This window comes from Narcine bancroftii, chromosome 2, assembly GCF_036971445.1.
Source record: "Narcine bancroftii isolate sNarBan1 chromosome 2, sNarBan1.hap1, whole genome shotgun sequence".
Taxonomy (NCBI): Eukaryota; Metazoa; Chordata; class Chondrichthyes; order Torpediniformes; family Narcinidae; genus Narcine; species Narcine bancroftii.
In genome coordinates this window covers 301,071,687-301,091,394 of record NC_091470.1, presented here as the reverse complement: position 1 = coordinate 301,091,394, position 19,708 = coordinate 301,071,687, and the positions used below count along the sequence as shown (strand labels likewise).

Below are 19,708 nucleotides of genomic sequence, written 5' to 3'. Positions count from 1 at the left end.
TCACGTTGCTCTCCATTGCAGGCAAAATCTTCGCTAGGATTCTACTAAATAGAATAATACCTAGTGTCGCCGAGAATATTCTCCCAGAATCACAGTGCGGCTTTCGCGCAAACAGAGGAACTACTGACATGGTCTTTGCCCTCAGACAGCTCCAAGAAAAGTGCAGAGAACAAAACAAAGGACTCTACATCACCTTTGTTGACCTCACCAAAGCCTTCGACACCGTGAGCAGGAAAGGGCTTTGGCAAATACTAGAGCGCATTGGATGTCCCCCAAAGTTCCTCAACATGATTATCCAACTGCACGAAAACCAACAAGGTCGGGTCAGATACAGCAATGAGCTCTCTGAACCCTTCTCCATTAACAATGGCGTGAAGCAATGCTGTGTTCTCGCACCAACCCTCTTTTCAATCTTCTTCAGCATGATGCTGAACCAAGCCATGAAAGACCCCAACAATGAAGACGCTGTTTACATCCGGTACCGCACGGATGGCAGTCTCTTCAATCTGAGGCGCCTGCAAGCTCACACCAAGACACAAGAGAAACTTGTCCGTGAACTACTCTTTGCAGACGATGCCGCTTTAGTTGCCCATTCAGAGCCAGCTCTTCAGCGCTTGACGTCCTGCTTTGCGGAAACTGCCAAAATGTTTGGCCTGGAAGTCAGCCTGAAGAAAACTGAGGTCCTCCATCAGCCAGCTCCCCACCATGACTACCAGCCCCCCCACATCTCCATCGGGCACAAAACTCAAAACGGTCAACCAGTTTACCTATCTCGGCTGCACCATTTCATCAGATGCAAGGATCGACAATGAGATAGACAACAGACTCGCCAAGGCAAATAGCGCCTTTGGAAGCCTACACAAAAGAGTCTGGAAAAACAACCAACTGAAAAACCTCACAAAGATAAGCGTATAAAGAGCCGTTGTCATACCCACACTCCTGTTCAGCTCCGAATCATGGGTCCTCTACCGGCACCACCTATGGCTCCTAGAACGCTTCCACCAGCGTTGTCTCCGCTCCATCCTCAACATCCATTGGAGCGCTTTCATCCCTAACGTCGAAGTACTCGAGATGGCAGAGGTCGACAGCATCGAGTCCACGCTGCTGAAGATCCAGCTGCGCTGGATGGGTCACGTCTCCAGAATGGAGGACCATCGCCTTCCCAAGATCGTGTTATATGGCGAGCTCTCCACTGGCCACCGTGATAGAGGTGCACCAAAGAAAAGGTACAAGGACTGCCTAAAGAAATCTCTTGGTGCTTGCCACATTGACCACCGCCAGTGGGCTGATAACGCCTCAAACCGTGCATCTTGGCGCCTCACAGTTTGGCGGGCAGCAACCTCCTTTGAAGAAGACCGCAGAGCCCACCTCACTGACAAAAGGCAAAGGAGGAAAAACCCAACACCCAACCCCAACCAACCAATTTTCCCCTGCAACCGCTGCAACCGTGTCTGCCTGTCCCGCATCGGACTTGTCAGCCACAAACGAGCCTGCAGCTGACGTGGACTTTTTACCCCGTCCATAAATCTTCGTCCGCGAAGCCAAGCCAAAGAGCATTCCATCCAAAATGAAACTTTCTCCACAATTTGCCAACTTGTATTTATTGCTTTTAAAACATTACAATTTTGTCTGAATATATCAAGGTAGTTTGGAACCAAATGACTCTGAAGAGGATGAGACACAAAACCAATAAAAATAAAACATTTAATAATTGCAAGCTGCCCATTCTCCCTCAAAATAGGAAACGTGGTTTTAAGTTAATCAAGATTAAAATTCTTTGCAAAATGCTCCACACACTTAGACCCATCACCTAAGACAATAAAAATAATTTTATTATTTCAGAGTTGCAACAAGATGAATCTTTAGTAGAACTCAGCACTTTTTAAATGTTAGATAAACTGTTTACAACTTGATATTGCCATCGCATTTTGCAGCAATTATTTCTTCCTCTATCCTTTAAGAAAATGAGAATTAAAAAACGTTTACTATACGAATTAGTTTAGAATTATTTGGACAGTAAGAAAAGTACCAAGTAAAAGTTTCTTTGCTTTGTGGCCCAAACAGAATACATACCAATCTTTGATTTAATCGTTTATTCTCCTCTTCCTTCATTTGTAATGTCTACAAGCAAGCAAAATAAATTTAATTTTTAAATTGATAGCACTTTTAAAAAGCAAAACGAATGGCTATTCAACTGGATGCCAATAAAAAAGTACTCAAGTTAAAATTTCATTAAGTAGAAGGCGAATATTTAGATCAAGATAAATACATTAATTATCATTATCAACAATGATATTTAAACTCATTCATGCTATGATATTCCAAAATCAGAGATCAAAATTAATAATCTTTTACATTTCATACAGTGAAAACTTATTTAATTGAAAAGATTTAATCAAATCATACTCAACAGGACCCTCAAAAAAATGTAATGCAGACCCAGATTGTTGAGAAAGAAAATATTTTGGGAAACAGGAAGTAATATATGCTTTAAAATTGATGGATTTATAATTGTGACAACAAAAATGAAAGTGGAAAAATTGAAAAAAAATCACAAAACATGACATGACAAAACAGTCAAGAAAGTCATAAATAATAAAATATGAATCTTGCTGATAGTAGTTTATCTAAATTGAGAGATGGCAATAACATTTCACAAATAAATTGCAGTAACACTTAAAATTGCGAATATTTACTGATTTTAGACAGTAACAAATAAATTTAAGTAAAACAAATGATACCAAGCATGTCTTTCATATGTATTCCTACACATTACAGCTAACAAAACTAGAGTATAATTAATACAAGACCAAAGGTATTAATCAGAACAGATGACTATAACATTCACATTGATTTAGGGATGAATGTTAGCCATAGGAATCTTCCAAATATACAAGGTGGGTTCTTCTGACCTTTTGAACAACAATTTGGTTTCTTTTTTGTAATCCAAGCATAGTAAAGTAAATTGAATCATCTGTTTTTTAAAAATAGAACTATCACATTTTCCCCCGCATTCTTCAAATAAATCTGATTATATGCTCAGTGCAACATGCGGCACATTCTCCTCGAACAGGCAAGGACTTCCTTCATACAGGAGCAAAGAACACTATAAAACGAAAATCAAAATATTTCTCAGATCAAAGAGAGGAGAAAAATAGAAGTTTAGTTAAAAACAATAATATAATGAATGGGACAAAATGAGAAGGTTGATGTTGGACATTTGGCATAACACGAAAAGACTTGCGACAATTATTTCAAATGACCTATTTTAAGTGAAAACAGATCAAGGCCAGGTGCCTTCATAAAGACAATGAATCTCAGATTAGTTCTTTGTGTCAGTTTGAATGGACAGCTCTTTAACCACAAAAAAAACCCAGCAAATCACATTCACCAACTTGATTAGTAAAGAAGAACTTTAATTTTCAACATGAGCAGTAGCTTCGAGAACACGGCAGTTTTTGGGAGGCAATGGTTAACATAGTGGTTAGCGCAAAGCTATTACAACGCCTGCGACCCAGGTTCAAATTCAGTGCGAACTGTAAGGAGTTTGCACATTCTTCTGTGTCTGTGTGGGTTTCCTCCCACCTTTCAAAAATGTCTGGGTGTTGTCTGTTAATTGGGGTATTTGGGGGGCACGGGCTGGTGGGCCAGAAGGGCCTGTTATCATGCTAAATGCCTCCATTAACAAAAAAACACTTGCAAAATTAACTTCAAAACCATTACATCACCAAATGATGTAAATTTATTTTTATTTAATCTATCAAGTACAGCAAAGCTGGGAGGTACTAACTGCTTCACAAAATTAACTATGGGGGGGGGGAAAGAGAAATCACATTCCAATAACTGAATAAATCAATACTCATTCAGGTAAACCACAGAGAAGAAATCTGATAAGAAAGCCTTCGCTGTGGAAATATTGGAGGAATTAAAATAAAAGCATTAATAAGATATTCAAGCAGTTGCATTATACAATACCCAGAAGTTTGACTTGCAGGTTTGCTTGCAGCTGACAGAGCAGCCAAATGATCTACCCCAATACTGGGACTTACTACTGAAACGAGCAGCTACAAAACATTCTGCACATTAGGTTATGGCAATAAGTAATGATGGATTGGAAATAATAGTAAGAGGACAAGAGTTGCTTTTTAAATATCCATATTCCGTAACATGAGCATAATTGGCATGTGGGAGGAAATCAAAACACAAAGGGGAAAGCCAAGAGATTACTGGGATAACTTGCAAACTGCACACAAGCAGAGGGGAAAATTGAAACTGGGATTGCTGGAGGCAAGGCACTTCACTGAGTGCAACTGCTGTGCTTTAAGTACATGGATATTAAAACTTAATTATGAAGTAATGTAGGATAAGCATTACTTTTCAGGGACACAATAGATGGCAAATGATCAAATCTGGTGGTAAAAAAAAATCAACTGCTGCATCCAGAGGAACAGTGGTTCAAGCAATATCTGTAAAGGCAAACAGATGGTCAACTATTTGGGTCAAGACCTTGTATCAATGATACTCAAACTGAAAGAAAAGATCATGCTCCACCGTGGACTTTAAGCTAAACAACAAATTTGGCTTATGGTGGATAAATCATAATTGTTCATTCTAAAAAAAAAGCTAGTGTAGAAGGTTATTGTCACAACTCAGTTGTTACTATCTTAATTTGAAATATATTAATGCTTGCTACAATAAAACGGTTGCAAAATTTAAGTATTTCATTAAAAACACATCAGATTGAATTTCAATACATTATTCTAGCAGATTTCTTCACTGATGTGAGTATTGCTAGTGATCACATTTCTGAATTGGGGATACCTTTTAGTTTACCAGCAACAACTCAAGTCTTTCCAAGTGTTGCAAGTCCAGAGGACTCCAAAACCCAGCAGCAATTGAAATTCACTGACAAATGGTTACTTAAACAAAAGTTGCTTTTAATTTTCTTTAAACATTTAAAAAAACAGGATCAAACTTTAACTTATTATTATTAACTTAACCTAACTTCCTTCTAATTCTAAGTGAATGTGCATGTAATGTCTATATGTTCAAGAAAGTCCTTTGATTCACAGACGAATCTCACTTCCCATTCCTCCAAGTTCACCAGTATCAGGCAATTCCTATACTGTGCACAGAATTTAACATTTATGAATTTTCACCAGGCTCTGGTGCTTAAACTTAAATGGTTACCTCTCAGGAAGGTTCTAGTTGGTTTCAGAGAGATTTGTTGCTCGTTGGACAGAGACACAATTTGATTTCCTCCTTTCAGCTACTTCAGTGTCTTGCCAAAGAAACTTGCCACATCATGGGTTTTCCAAATGATAACCTCTTCTTCCAGGTCACCAGAGAGTTCCTCTTGTTTCCCTTATTTCAGGAGAAACACTCTAGCCAGCCATTTCCTTTTGTAAGGACAACAATGGTTTTCAACAGGCTGAACTCAGAACTCGCAACCCATCTTCAAAATGGGATTTTCAACAAGCCTGCCAGCTTGCTGCCTCCCAAAAGGTACTTACAGAACTGTAGTATTCAGGTTTTTCTCTCTCTCCCCCCAAAGAATCACATTTTTCCTGTTTGCAAAACCACATGACCCCAGACAGATTGCTGGCACTGGAATCAGTTTCCTGAGCCTGGCCATCGATCCATTTGCACCTGCTTCTGAAGTTCTTTCCAAAGTAGTTTCATTGTCTTTGCAGAGGCACTGGTGCCTCAATGTCTCATTTTAAATGAGATGTCTTTTGTGAAGTGTTACTCCCTTTATGAAGTTACCTATGCACTAAACCCCCAACAATCTCTCTTTTAAAGACATATTTTATATATAATATACTCATAACACCAAGTATACATTCTAAATAATCCACATTTGATGGAACACAAAATTTTCTGTTTTAAACTGTTTTAAGAAAACATTTGCAGACTCATCCACAAGCTACCTTCCAAATGAGAGATCCCATACAATTCTAAAGACAAGCTCACAGTTTTTCCCCAGTGCTCATCATGTATATTGATTTCTAGTTTCAAATGCACAGATAAACCATGTATTTAACTCACATCAGCTGCACCCTGAAGTAGATGGGAAAGAAACAAATATCAGAAGTAATGTTGTTCATAGAGGTGAGACTGATCATGTGGATTCCGGGTCTGGAGGGTGCTTGCACGAAATGACATATTTCAGCTACAGACATGGTTGGATCATTACTTATTCTTCAGATTGGGTCACTTTTACTCACTGCTATTACTGAAATGCTATTCAGGAGTCAGTGATAAAGGCTCTCCCGAATAGCTACAATACATTCTCTTTTATCCTGATCCATAGCATACTGCATAATGTTACACCAATCATAAAAGACCTCATCTTTTAATATCCAGTAGTTAGTTCCTCACATATACAAAGTATCTCTAAGTTAGTACGCTTGCTGTATAATATTTTACCAATCATAAAACCGCATCTAGTAGGTAGTTTCTCACATATGCAAAGTCTAAGGCACACATGTCAAACTCTGGCCCTCGGGCCAAATTTGGCCCGCAAGATCATTTCAAAAATGTATTAGAGGTGGCCCGCCCTGCAGCGAGAGCCGATGCTGTTTTTTGGTAATGTCACTCCCACCATCCTCCCCCTTCATTCCACATCCTTCCCCATTGTAACACGAGAAATTGTAACACGAGAAGTCTGTTGATGTCATCAGCCGGCAAGCCAGTTGGAAGGCTCCCCGCACAACCAGTCACTTCTCCCACCTGTCGAGCAGTGCGGCGGATGGGCGAGCGCCTGTGATTGCCTGTCGGCGTGACGGGCATGGCAGGCTGCGCACGGCCCCCGGGCAGCGCAAGCCCCGCACGACTGGCACCGGACGGCCCTTCCACAGCGCGAGCGCACTTCTCCCGGTCGCCACCGCCTTCAGCGCTTGCACCCGCACCGACCCCAGGGACAGCTGGTTCGGCCCTGCATGTGAAGAGAGAGATGGTGGCTGTCCGCAAAGGCTGATCGGCAGTGCGCTGGGCCTGAGTGGGTGGGTAAGCAGGGGTGGGCAAGCAGGGGTGGGCAGAGGGTGTAGGTGAGGAGTAATGGGCAGGGGAAGTTATGGTGGTGCGAGGGGCAGTTAGAGGGAGGGATGAGTAGAAGGAGGGTGGATAGGGAAGAGGTAAAAGGGGAGGGGCAGGGCGAGTAGGGGAGGGGTGATTAGAGGGTGAGAGACGGGTAGAGGGAGGAACAGGTTGAGGGGAGAGGCAGTAGAGGGGCGTGTATAGGATGGGGTGGGTAGAGGCAGAGCGAGTGGAGTGAGGGGTGAGTAGAGGTTGGGTAAAGGACTGGTCAGGTAGAGGGATGGTGGGTCGAGGGTGAATAGAGGCCTAGAGCCTGAGGAGTGAGCAGGAAATGCTGAGTCCTGATGCAGGCCAAAATGGACACAGCCTGTGAATGCTGACTACATCTCCACAGGGACCAAATATGTTTCCCTCAGGTCAAGCAAAGGGTGAACTTGAGCTACCTACTCCTGACCTGTAACATTATCCTCCTAAAGTTATATCCTAAAGTTTAACATTACATATGTTGAAAGAAGAGAAAACATGCAGATGTTGTTGAAAATTTTCAATAAATATTTAGTTCGGCCCTCGACTTAATCCAAGTTTTTAAATTTTGGCCCTCCGTGAATTTGAGTTTGACACCCCTGGTCTAAGGGTACTAATCAGCAAAGTCTCAGGTGCATATCAACGAATGCTCTATTGTTCTTTCAGATGCTGTTACAACCTTCATTGCTTTCAGACATATTTTGTGTGTCAGCTTTTTGCAAATTTATTCCTCCTGCTTTTTTCCCATCATGTTGCAAAACCCGACGACACTATACTAGCCCCTCGCTCTACCTATGGTTTAGCCAACTTCCTCCATCACATATTCAACTAGTGAAAAATTTGGTTACTCTTCAGAATAAATAATCTGAACATTTTGATATCTTTTATCTCATCAGTAATTTCCAAAACTGCTCATAACCAATGAATTTGGTTTGCCAATAATAGACAGTTAATTGACAAAGAAAACAGCGACTTATACAGCTTGAGTATGGTAGGTGTAATCAGAGATAGTAAAATGCTGCTCAAAAGGCATCTGGTGAGAAGCAGAGTTTTTGAAATTCAAGTAATCAGAATGTATTCTGTATTTTCCCCCCAGAACAATAAACAAAAGTGCTGGAGAAACTCAGCATGCCATAAGCATCCATAGGAAGTTAAAGTTAATCAACATTTCGGGCCTGATCATAAACATCAGGCTCATCTATGCCCCATTCCAGATGAAGGGCTCAGGCCCAAAACATTGATCGACTTCAACTTCCCATGGATGCCTCGTGATCTGATGAGTTTATCCAGCACCTTAGTTTAAAAAAAAATGGACTGACTGTAGCATAAATAGTCTATAGCAGGGGTTTTCAAACTATTTCTTTCCACTCACATACCACTTTTAGTAATTCCTATGCCATAGGTGCTCTGTGATTAGTAAGGGATGTAGAAGGAAACATGACTTTAATCAAGTAGACGCCAAGACAGAAGAGGGTGAGAGAGTAACTCACATGAAGTTGTTGGAATGTGATAAGAATGCATCCTTATCTGTTTCCTGCTTTTCAATCTGTCTTGTAACCATACTGTGTGAGAGGGAATACATATCCTGTAGCAATTGATTGAAGACTTATTTGTTTTGGGTTATAAAAGCTTGTTCTCTGCCTGATACAGGCAGAGTCTCTGTTGTGGACTCTCCAAGGTTAACCTTGTCAATAAACTCTTCTGAAACGATCTCCCGGGCTGTGTTTTCTATTTAAATAATTATAGAGTCCCGAAGAAATCGGCGACAAGGGATTACTTAAGGTGGTATGTGGGTGGAAAGAAAAAGTTTGAAAATCACTGTTTTAATCGTATCTAATTGACTTGTTATGCATACGGTTTCATAACTCCAAAGGAAATGTGACAATGGCAATATTTTCAAGCAAAATATTTCAGTGACAATTGATCTAGATCAGTGATTCTCAATCTTTTACTCCCCCCCCCCCCACTCACATACCACTTTAAGTAATCCCTCACAGAGCACCTATGACCAGAGTTATGCAATGAAAGTCAAAGAAGCCATCCTGAGGCTGGAAAACAAGATTAAAACAGTAAGAGACATCACACAAACCTTAGGATTACCAAAAATCAACAGTTTCGGACATCATTAAGAAGAAAAAATGTACCAGTGAGCTCAGTTATCGCAAAGGGACTGGTATTCCAAGGGAGACCTCTACTGATGAAAGAAGAATTCTCATCATAATGATAAAAAATCCCCAAAAGTATGTTTGACAGGTCAGAAAAACTCTTCTGGAGGCAGGTGTCATGCGTCAATAACTACTATCTACAGAAGACTTCTGAACAGAAATACAGAGGCGACGCTGCGAGATGCAAACTACTAGTTAGCCACAGAAACTGGATGGCCAAATTACAGTTTGCTAAAAAGTATTTAAAAGAGCCTGAAGAATTCTGGAAAAAGGTCTTGTGGAAAGATGAGACCAAGATTAACCTGTATCAGAGTGATGACAAGAGCAAAGTGTGGAAGCGTAAAGGAACTGCCTAAGATCCAAAGCATACCATCTTTGCCATGATTTGTATCATGCAATGTAGTCTCTGTATTTCTGTTTGTGAAGTCTTCCGTGGATAGCAGTCATTGACATATCCGCACCTGCCTCCTGAAGAGTGTTTCTGATCTGTCGGACATACGTTTGGGGATTATGATGAAAATTCTGCATCAGCACTGGAGGTCTTTTTTGGAATTATTGAGCTCACCAGTACACACTTTCTTCTTAATGATGTTCCAAACAGTTCATTTTGGTAATCCTAATGTTTGGGCGATGTCTCTTACTGTTTTTTTTTTAAATTCTCGTTTTACAGCCTCAATGGATTCTTTAACTAAACTCTGGTCCTCGTGTTGAAAAATGGCAACTAGATTCCAAGGGTGATCAAAAGCTTAGAAACAAGCCCAGCTCTCTAAATGCACCAATGAAACAAACATTCATGAGCCATCACAACCCCCTGTGAGGCCAAATGTCCCAAACATTTATGAAGCCCTGAAATGAGGTGATGATGTACAAAAAGTACTGTAATTTCTACATGGTTAAACTAAAATTTATACAAATAACCTTGCATAAAATCTGGAATGTGTACTTTAATTATATGCAAATTGTTTGATTACAAATTTAAAACTGAGGAGCAGAGTGGCAAATATAGGAGAAAAATGTCTTTGTTCCCAACACAGTACTTTGCTCCCCATTTTATCCTACTGTAAGAAACATTTCAAAGTAGTACAGTACAACTCCGATTATTCAAAATGGTCAGGACCGGGTCTATTTTAGATAAACAATATTCTTGGATAACTGGTCAATTTTTAAAAACAGGCCAGTAGTACTTAAACAATGAGAAACCACAAGGGAAGGTTTTTTAAGCATGAAATGATGTTTAATTCTCACCAAAAAACTGCCTGAGCAAAATAAGATAAAACTTGAAAAACACCAAAGACTCAAAATTGTACTCAGAGATTTTTCCAAAAGTTTTTCAACCTGTAACATCAGTTCGGCTCTGAAAAAATTTGGATAATTGAGAATTTATGATTGCTTCAGATATCCTCATTTATCCAAAAATTTTTGTTGGCGAAATGACATCATTTAGGCCTTGAAATTTTTCGGAGCTAAAGAGATGTCACTTCCAGGTCCAAAACATTTTGAATAACTGAGAATTTCAGATAATAGAAGTTGTATATTGTATAGTCTCATAAAAATATTGGAGAGCCATTGAAATGATCTGGATACTATGGTTTTGCGGGATACAAAATATACAGAGGCAAAATAAGGAGTACAAGTTAGGAGCCAAAATGATACACATAATCTCAAAGTTCCTCAACATGATTATCCAACTGCACGAAAACCAACAAGGTCGGGTCAGATACAGCAATGAGCTCTCTGAACCCTTCTCCATTAACAATGGCGTGAAGCAAGGCTGTGTTCTCGCACCAACCCTCTTTTCAATCTTCTTCAGCATGATGCTGAACCAAGCCATGAAAGACCCCAACAATGAAGACGCTGTTTACATCCGGTACCGCACGGATGGCAGTCTCTTCAACCTGAGGCGCCTGCAAGCTCACACCAAGACACAAGAGAAACTTGTCCGTGAACTACTCTTTGCAGATGATGCCGCTTTAGTTGCCCATTCAGAGCCAGCTCTTCAGCGCTTGACGTCCTGCTTTGCGGAAACTGCCAAAATGTTTGGCCTGGAAGTCAGCCTGAAGAAAACTGAGGTCCTCCATCAGCCAGCTCCCCACCATGACTACCAGCCCCCCCACATCTCCATCGGGCACACAAAACTCAAAACGGTCAACCAGTTTACCTATCTCGGCTGCACCATTTCATCAGATGCAAGGATCGACAATGAGATAGACAACAGACTCGCCAAGGCAAATAGCGCCTTTGGAAGACTACACAAAAGAGTCTGGAAAAACAACCAACTGAAAAACCTCACAAAGATAAGCGTATACAGAGCCGTTGTCATACCCACACTCCTGTTCGGCTCCGAATCATGGGTCCTCTACCGGCACCACCTACGGCTCCTAGAACGCTTCCACCAGCGTTGTCTCCGCTCCATCCTCAACATCCATTGGAGCGCTTACACCCCTAACGTCGAAGTACTCGAGATGGCAGAGGTCGACAGCATCGAGTCCACACTGCTGAAGATCCAGCTGCGCTGGATGGGTCACGTCTCCAGAATGGAGGACCATCGCCTTCCCAAGATCGTATTATATGGCGAGCTCTCCACTGGCCACCGTGACAGAGGTGCACCAAAGAAAAGGTACAAGGACTGCCTAAAGAAATCTCTTGGTGCCTGCCACATTGACCACCGCCAGTGGGCTGATAACGCCTCAAACCGTGCATCTTGGCGCCTCACAGTTTGGCGGGCAGCAACCTCCTTTGAAGAAGACCGCAGAGCCCACCTCACTGACAAAAGGCAAAGGAGGAAAAACCCAACACCCAACCCCAACCAACCAATTTTCCCTTGCAACCGCTGCAATCGTGTCTGCCTGTCCCGCATCGGACTTGTCAGCCACAAACGAGCCTGCAGCTGACGTGGACTTTTTACCCCCTCCATAAATCTTCGTCCGCGAAGCCAAGCCAAAGAACATAACAGAATAATGTTCATAAAAACAGAATAAGTAAACATATTACTAAAGGATAAAGAGATGGGAAAAGTTGTTCCATTTCATGACAGTGGCATAACAGGAACTTTTCAGACAGTGCCCAATAAAACCAAATTTGACATAAGAATACCAGTGGAAAGGATTAAAAAAAATGGATTCAGCAGGATTTTTAACTTGTGTAGTGAAAAGTCACTTGTGGGGAAAAAAAAAGAAACATATTTGAAAATTAAAGGAAGGGAGGTGCCTGAGGCACCATGAAGTAAAAGGAAGATTTGTAGATTTATTGTTTGATGTAGTGATTTAAAGAATCACAGAAATTAGAAAAAAATCTACAGCTACTATGCAAGTTTTGACAAGAGCTGCAACAGTAACTGTCAAGAATAAACTGTGCAGTATGCGAATGGAAAAAAAACAATTCTTCAAATGTAAATGAAAATTCCCACTGAACAGTGTCAGCAAATGTAAACCCATGTTAGATCAAAAACAAAAAAAGTAGCTAGGTCGTGATTGTTCTATCCTTTAACAAGATTATGATCGAACCAGTGTTTCACTTCCTTTCAGACCCAAGCCATCTAATTCAAGTTCATCATCTGATTGTACATATACAATCTGATGAAACAGCATCTCTGAAGACCATGATGCATACACAAAAACACACAACATATGGCACAAAATGATTCTCAGATTATCCAAAAATCTTTTATTCTTGGCTGTGAGAATACTCAACAACTAAGCATCCACAGACTGAGCTAGAAAATTCCAAAGATTTGCCACCGTCTCTAAATTGCTTCTCGTTTGTCTTGAATACTTTACCTTGAGATTTTGCTCCAACGTTTTACATCCTTTGGCAAAAAGAAACAACTTTCAATCATCTACTTTGTCTTCTCAGAGTCCTCATTGAGATTGCCTTTTATTCTTCTAAATTCCATTAAACTCATCCAATCTTTCTCAATAATTTTTTTTGAAAATTTTATTTTTCAATTTTTCCAAAACATAGTATTACATCTGAAAAAAACAATTTTTTAAACATATTTACACTTTCTTTTAGTGTAATTTACTTCTCAGATACAAAACTTATTGGCCCCAACAAACAAACTGGCAGGTGAACAGCAAAGGCAGCTTAAAGGCCAGTGACCCCAAAATGGCACTGGCTTTGTTGCACAGCCAATAGACAGGGATAGCACATGGGGAAGAAGGGCTTTGTTATGCAGTAAAGTACCCACGCAAGGGAAACCTGCTTTTGTTATGCATGTTGTGACGTCAGCCAAGGGGGCCACAGTGGAAACAGTGCAAGTATAAAAGTCGGGGTTAGGCCCTAAAACTCAGAGCTTATCCTGACTATGCTACATGTGTTTCTTTTTTTAAAAAGCGTGCTGCAACAATTGGTGACCCTGACGGTTTAGACAGCATTTAAGCCCAGCGATGAGCGAACAGGCAGCAGTCAATGTAGTTGCTTGCAAGCTGCCAATCCTTTGGACGAATCGACCACATGTTTGGTTTGACCAGGCTGAGGCACAGTTCCAGATTCAGCAGAATCCACCTGGTATAACCACGTGGTGAACCCCCTGGACCAGGACACAACAGGCTGGGTGGCCAACTTCATCCAGGAGCCTTCATCAGAGGAGCGTACATTCTCTTCAAGGACTTACTGATGGAAACCTTCGAGATCTCATGGTGTGAGAGAGGGGCACTTCTGCTCCACCTGGATGGGGTAGGGGACAGGTCCTCATCAGCCCTCATGAATGAGATGCTACATAACTGAAATATAACCCTTCTCTGGTACCTTCATAAGAAAAGTCTTAAATTTAGTCATTTCAGGTAAAATCATATCTCTACCAAACACATGCTTTACCAAAGATCGAATTTGATAATAAAGAAACAAAGAATTCTTATCAATACCATAACTGTCCCTCATCTGATCAAAAGATAAAAATTTACCTTCTTTAAAACAATCTCGCAAATTTTCCACACTTTTAAATCTCCAATGTAATAAACTTCGATTATGTATTGAGAAAGAAATAAGTTGATTATTATACAATGGAGTCAAGGCCGACAATTCACCACTAGAACCTATCATTTTCTTTTTCTTTGTCCTTAACTTCATTAAATGTTTTAATATAGGCACATTATGTTGCTGTAATAAATATTACAGGATGGTATGGATAAAAAGGGTTGGGATAAATCTAAAGGTAAATGGGAAGCGGAAATTGGTTTTATTTTTCCCGAGGATGATTGGTCAGATATTTGTTATGATAGTGTAACTAGACTGATAAATGCAAGTTATGCAATGATTAATTATAATTTTTTACATCAATTATACTTAACACCTGAAAAGCTAAAAAAAATGATTTTCATGAATCAGATTTGTGTTTTAGATGTGGTAATGCTGTTGGAACTTTTTTTTCCTTACGGTTTGGTCATGTATATATATATATTTTAGGAAGAAAGTACAATTGTTTCTGGAATACCTGTATAAGATTAAAATACCTTTAGATCCGACAGTATTTTTATTGGGTAGTTTGCAACCTCTGAAAGGTCTGGGATTAGATAAATTTCAACTTGCTTTTGTATATTTATCATTATCTGTAGTGAAAAAATGTATTGCTAGTAAGTGCAAAGATAAGAATATGATTGATATTAATAGATGGCATAATGAGATGAAATATTGTTTAATAATGGAAAAAAAATCACATGTTTTGCGTGATAACTATAGTTTTTTTATTAATGAGTGGTTGTTATAATCAGAATATTTACATTTTGATTTACATTGATTAGATCTTGATATGCATGCTTAATTTTTCTTTATTTGTTTTTCTCTTTATGGCTCTCCTTAGGAGAGTTGGCTGAAAGGGGGGGGGGTTCTCTTTTTTTCTCTTTCTTTTTTTTCCTTTCTTTTTTTTTTCTATATATATATATATATATTTATATAAAGATATCATTCATGTTTAGTTTATTGTTATATATGTTACTTATTATCTGTATTTTGAACGAATAAATAAAGTTTAAAAGAAAAATTAATGAGATGCTGGCTCTCCTGGGTAAACACAAGCCCTGCATCATGTTTGAGCAGGCATTCCTGGAGCAACTGTCCAAGGACATCCAACTGCTCCTGGCTGTTGCGGATTTCAGCGACACCTGGAAAGTCGAGGCATGAGCGGATGTTCTATGGAAACAGAAAAGAGAGGGTGTCCATGGGGCTCGTCACTAAACCCTGCAAGCAGAGCCACCGAGAGAACTGCAGCGCCCAGAGGAGGTGATCCAGATGACCAGAGGTGTTTCTAACATCAGAGATGGGGCCCAGAGCCCGCTGGTGCAGGCTGCCATGCACATTTCAGGGAAACGCCAGGGCCAGCCGTCGCTAATGACCTAACAGCTGGCAACTAAGACTTTATGTTTTGGACTGACAGTCCGGACGCTTCCTCATGGGCACAGGAGCAGAGGACAGCGTCCATCCCCCAACAGGAGAGGACACCAGGAATAGACAGTCGGGCCCCGCGCTGCCAACAACAGCACGATTCGGACCTACGGTACCCACAAGGCCCAACTGCAGTTGGGAGGCAGCCTCTTCTCGTGGGTGTCACGCTGGCCGCAGTGGAACAGCAGACTTCCTGCACACCCACAGCCTGCTAGTGGACCTCAAGGGAAGAAGATTGGTCCATGACAAGACTTCAAATCTTCCCCCTCAAAAACACCAGGCTCCCAACACTCTACCTGGACTCTGTACAGAGATCGGACAACAAATATGCTAGGGTCCTGGCTGAGTTCCTGCAGTGCTCACCCCCTCAGTTCACCATGGGGATTCCCCAACATGGAGTACAGCACATCCTGACACAGGGCCTGCTGTTTCACACAAGGGCAAGACGCCTTCCTCTAGAGAAGCTCCAGCTGGTGAAGGAGGAATTGAGGAGCTTGGCATCATACAGTGGTTGGACAGCCCAAAGGCTTCTCCCCTGCACGTGATACTCAAAACTGGGGGCTGGAGACCATGCAGCGACTACCTCTGGTTCAACGAGGTCACAACACTGAATTGGTACCCCAAGTCGCACATCCAGGACCTCAAGGATCTTCTCCTCATGCTGGGATATCATCAGATCCCAGTACACTCAGATGATATCCCCAAGACTGCCATCATCACCCCGTTCGGCCTCTTTGAATTTCTCAGAATGCCGTTTGGGCTAAAGAACGCTGCACAGCCCTACCAGCGACTCATAGATGCAGTGGGCCAAGACCTAGGTGGCACCTTCATGTACCTGGACGACATCCTGACGGCGAGCAGGAATGAACAGGAACATATGGCGCACCTCCGCAACCTCTACACCTGACTGAGCAAGTTTGGCCTGAAAGTCAACCCAGCCAAATGACAGTTCAGATTGGAGGCTATCGACTTCCTGGGCAACAGGATAATCAGGAAAGGAACCACACCGCTGCCCAGAAGTGGAGGCCATTTGGAAGTTCCCCAGACCCAAAACGACCAAGGGACTACAGGAGTTCGTGGGGATAATCAATTTCCATCACAGGTTCATGCCCTCAGCTGTCCGGATCATGCGGCCCTTGTTTGCCGAGATGGCAGGCAAGATGAAGGACATCACCTGGGATGAGGAGTCGGCGGAAGCCTTTGTGAAGGCCAAGGAAGCCTTGGCGGAGACTGCTCTCCTGGCACATCCCAGGTCAGATGCTCCAAAGGCCCTGATGGTGGATGCCTCAGGAACAGCGACCGATGAAGATCTGGAGCAGCAGATTGGAATAAGTTGGCAGCCACTGGCTTTCTTCAGCAAACACCTGCGTTCCCAGAACTGAGGTACAGGGTTTTCGACAGAGAGCTACTGGCGCCATACTTAGCCATCCACCACTTCAGGTACTTCCTAGAGGTCAGGTCCATCACAGTTTTCACAGACCACAAGCCCGTGACTTTCGCCTTGGCTAAAATCTCAAGACCCCTGATCAGCCCACCAGCAATGACACCTGTGTTACACCTCGGAGTACACCACAGAGGTAAGGCTCGTCTTGGACAACGTGGTGGCTGATGCACTGTCCATGCAAAGTATCCACATACATGAGGGGATTGGACTTCATGAAAACTGGTGGAGGCGCAGCAGAAAGATGAGGAGATGCCCCAATACAGGACTGCCATAATCGGGGCTGCAGGTAACACCACCCTCCTGTGCGATGTGGCCACCAGTCAGATCAGACCCATCATCCTGGTGACTTGGAAATGACAGGTTTGAGATTCCATTCACAGACTGGCTCACCCATCCATCAGGACCATGGTCTGACTGGTGGCCAGAAAATACGTTTGGCATGGATCATGCAAACAGCGGGTGGGTAACGGTGTGCACACAGTGCCAAACAACCAAGGTACAGCAGCACACCAAGACACCACATCAGCACTTTGACCCCACAGAACAGAGGTTCGACTTCATCCTTGTGGGCATAATACGACTTTTGCTGGTATCTCAGTGTTTCAGCTATCTGTTCATCAAGGTCGACCACTTTACTAGGTGGCCAGAAGCTGTTCTGCTGGCAGACACGTCCATATCCTTGTGCGCCAGCACCCTCATCTCATCCTGGGTTGCACAGTTTGGGTTACCATCTCACATCACATCCAGTAGAGGGGTCCAGTTCACCTCCAGTCTGTGGTCCAACCTCACCAGCTTGTGGGGTGCTCAGCTGCATCACAGTCCATGGGACGGTGGAGCACTTCCACAGGCACCTCAAAACTCCGCTCATGACCAGGCTCCAAGGACTCAACTGGGTAAACGAGCTAGATACAATGGGCACTGTTGGGCACAGCACCCAAGGAGGACCTCAACACATCTTCGGCCAAACTCGTCTATAAAACTCCACTGGTAGTCCAGGGAGAATTCATGCTATCCCCAGGCAGAAACCACGACGACTCTGTAGTGTTCCTCAGCAGGCTAAGGGAAAGAGTTGGCAACCTGACTCCTACTTCATCTACCAGGCACGGATGCACAAGGACCAACATACCAAAAGACCCGTAGGACTGTGAGTATGTTTTTATTCATAGAGGTCCACATCGTCCACTGCTTCAGAGGCCATACAATGATCCATTCTGGGTTATCCGCAACAACAGGGCCACGTTCGAGCTTGAGGTCGGAGGAAAGACGGAGGTCTTCGCCACAGACAGGCTGAAGCCGGCAGACCTGGACCCTGGGCGGCTGGTCGAGATATCAGCACCACATTGAAGAGGCAGGCCACTGAAGGCTTTGCCTCCGGGCGCCAAGGACAATACCACCGGTTCTCGGGTGGGGGGGCGCGTCGGTGAGTGCAACCTAACGCCAGCAGTCTGCACAGTGGCACTGGCTCCAACAAGTGAACCGACGGGTGAACGGCAAGGGCAGCTTAAAGGCCAGCGACCCCAAAATGGCACTGGCCTTGCTGCACAGCCAACAGACAGGGAGAGCACGTGGGGAAGAAGGCCATTGTTATGCAGGAAAGCACCTGAACGCGGGAAACCCACTTTTGTTATGCATGTTATGACGTCACCCAAGGCGGGCCATGGCAGGAATAGTGCAAGTATAAAAGTCTGGCCTGAGCCCTAATAAAACTCAGAACTTAATCTGACTATATTATGGTTTGTTTGTTTAAAAACTTTTTTCGAGTAGCGCGCAGCTACACAACTAAAAAAAAAAGTGACAAACATAAAATTGGTAAAAAGAAAAATTCAGCATTACACCAGTCTTTCTAATCTTCTTCCACTCTTTGAGGTGCTTCATTGCTGTTGTCTAAGTATTTTGTTAGCTTTTTAGAACTCTGGGCTGTTGCTATTGCTGTGCACCAAAGTGCTCTAGATAAGATTGCCAAATTTTGGCAAAAAGTATGGTACTTATTTCTTAAATTATATGTTATTTTCTCCAAGGGAACGCAGCTGTGCATCTCTATGGTTCATAGAGTGGTGATCGGGGGGAGTTGGACTTCTAGGTCATTGCAATGCATTTAAACCCTTCCTCTTAAACTCCAAAAAACTTGGATCCAATTTCCACTAACTTTAGTCATTTTTATGGAATATAGACAGCATTTCCCAAAATGGGATAGCTTGGACTGCAGTGGGAAATAAGGGGTGCTGGGGGAAGCCTCGGCCTATGGCAGGGCAAGGTCGGGGGACCTTACTAAAGATCAGCCGAGATGATAGTTAATCTGCTACTGGGAGTTTATTTACTTCCTTACTATGCTTGTGTATATACCAGGACTTTTAAACTGTAATTGATGATTGGGGTTCTGCGATTTCCAAGTGCTTCCCAAAAGGGTTCCATAAGCTAAAAATTCAAATCCTAGTGAAGCGGTTGACCTTGGTGAACAGATAGCTGAAACACTGAGATACCAGCAATATCTAAAATTTGATTTGGAACTTAGTTAATATTCTACCCACATCCTCTAGGTTTCCCAATAAATACAGCTCCATATTCAGCGGGAAGTCTGTTTCCTTAATCTTAGTTGATATATTAGATCATTCCAACCAAAAGGGTCTCGCCTTCACACAAGTCCACATGGAGTGTATAA

The 19,708-nt window shown here is 42.4% G+C and overlaps 1 protein-coding gene across 2 annotated transcripts in view; it reads right to left on the bottom strand.

Moving 5' to 3' along the window:
- The window catches only part of rb1cc1 (RB1-inducible coiled-coil 1), a 168,746-nt gene that overhangs the window by 26,776 nt on the left and 122,262 nt on the right, over positions 1 to 19,708 (bottom strand). For both annotated transcript variants that reach the window (XM_069921504.1, XM_069921503.1), the window contains exon 19: positions 2,074 to 2,121. In XM_069921504.1, coding sequence (XP_069777605.1) covers positions 2,074 to 2,121 — 48 coding nt within the window. The remainder of the gene's footprint in view (positions 1 to 2,073; positions 2,122 to 19,708) is intronic.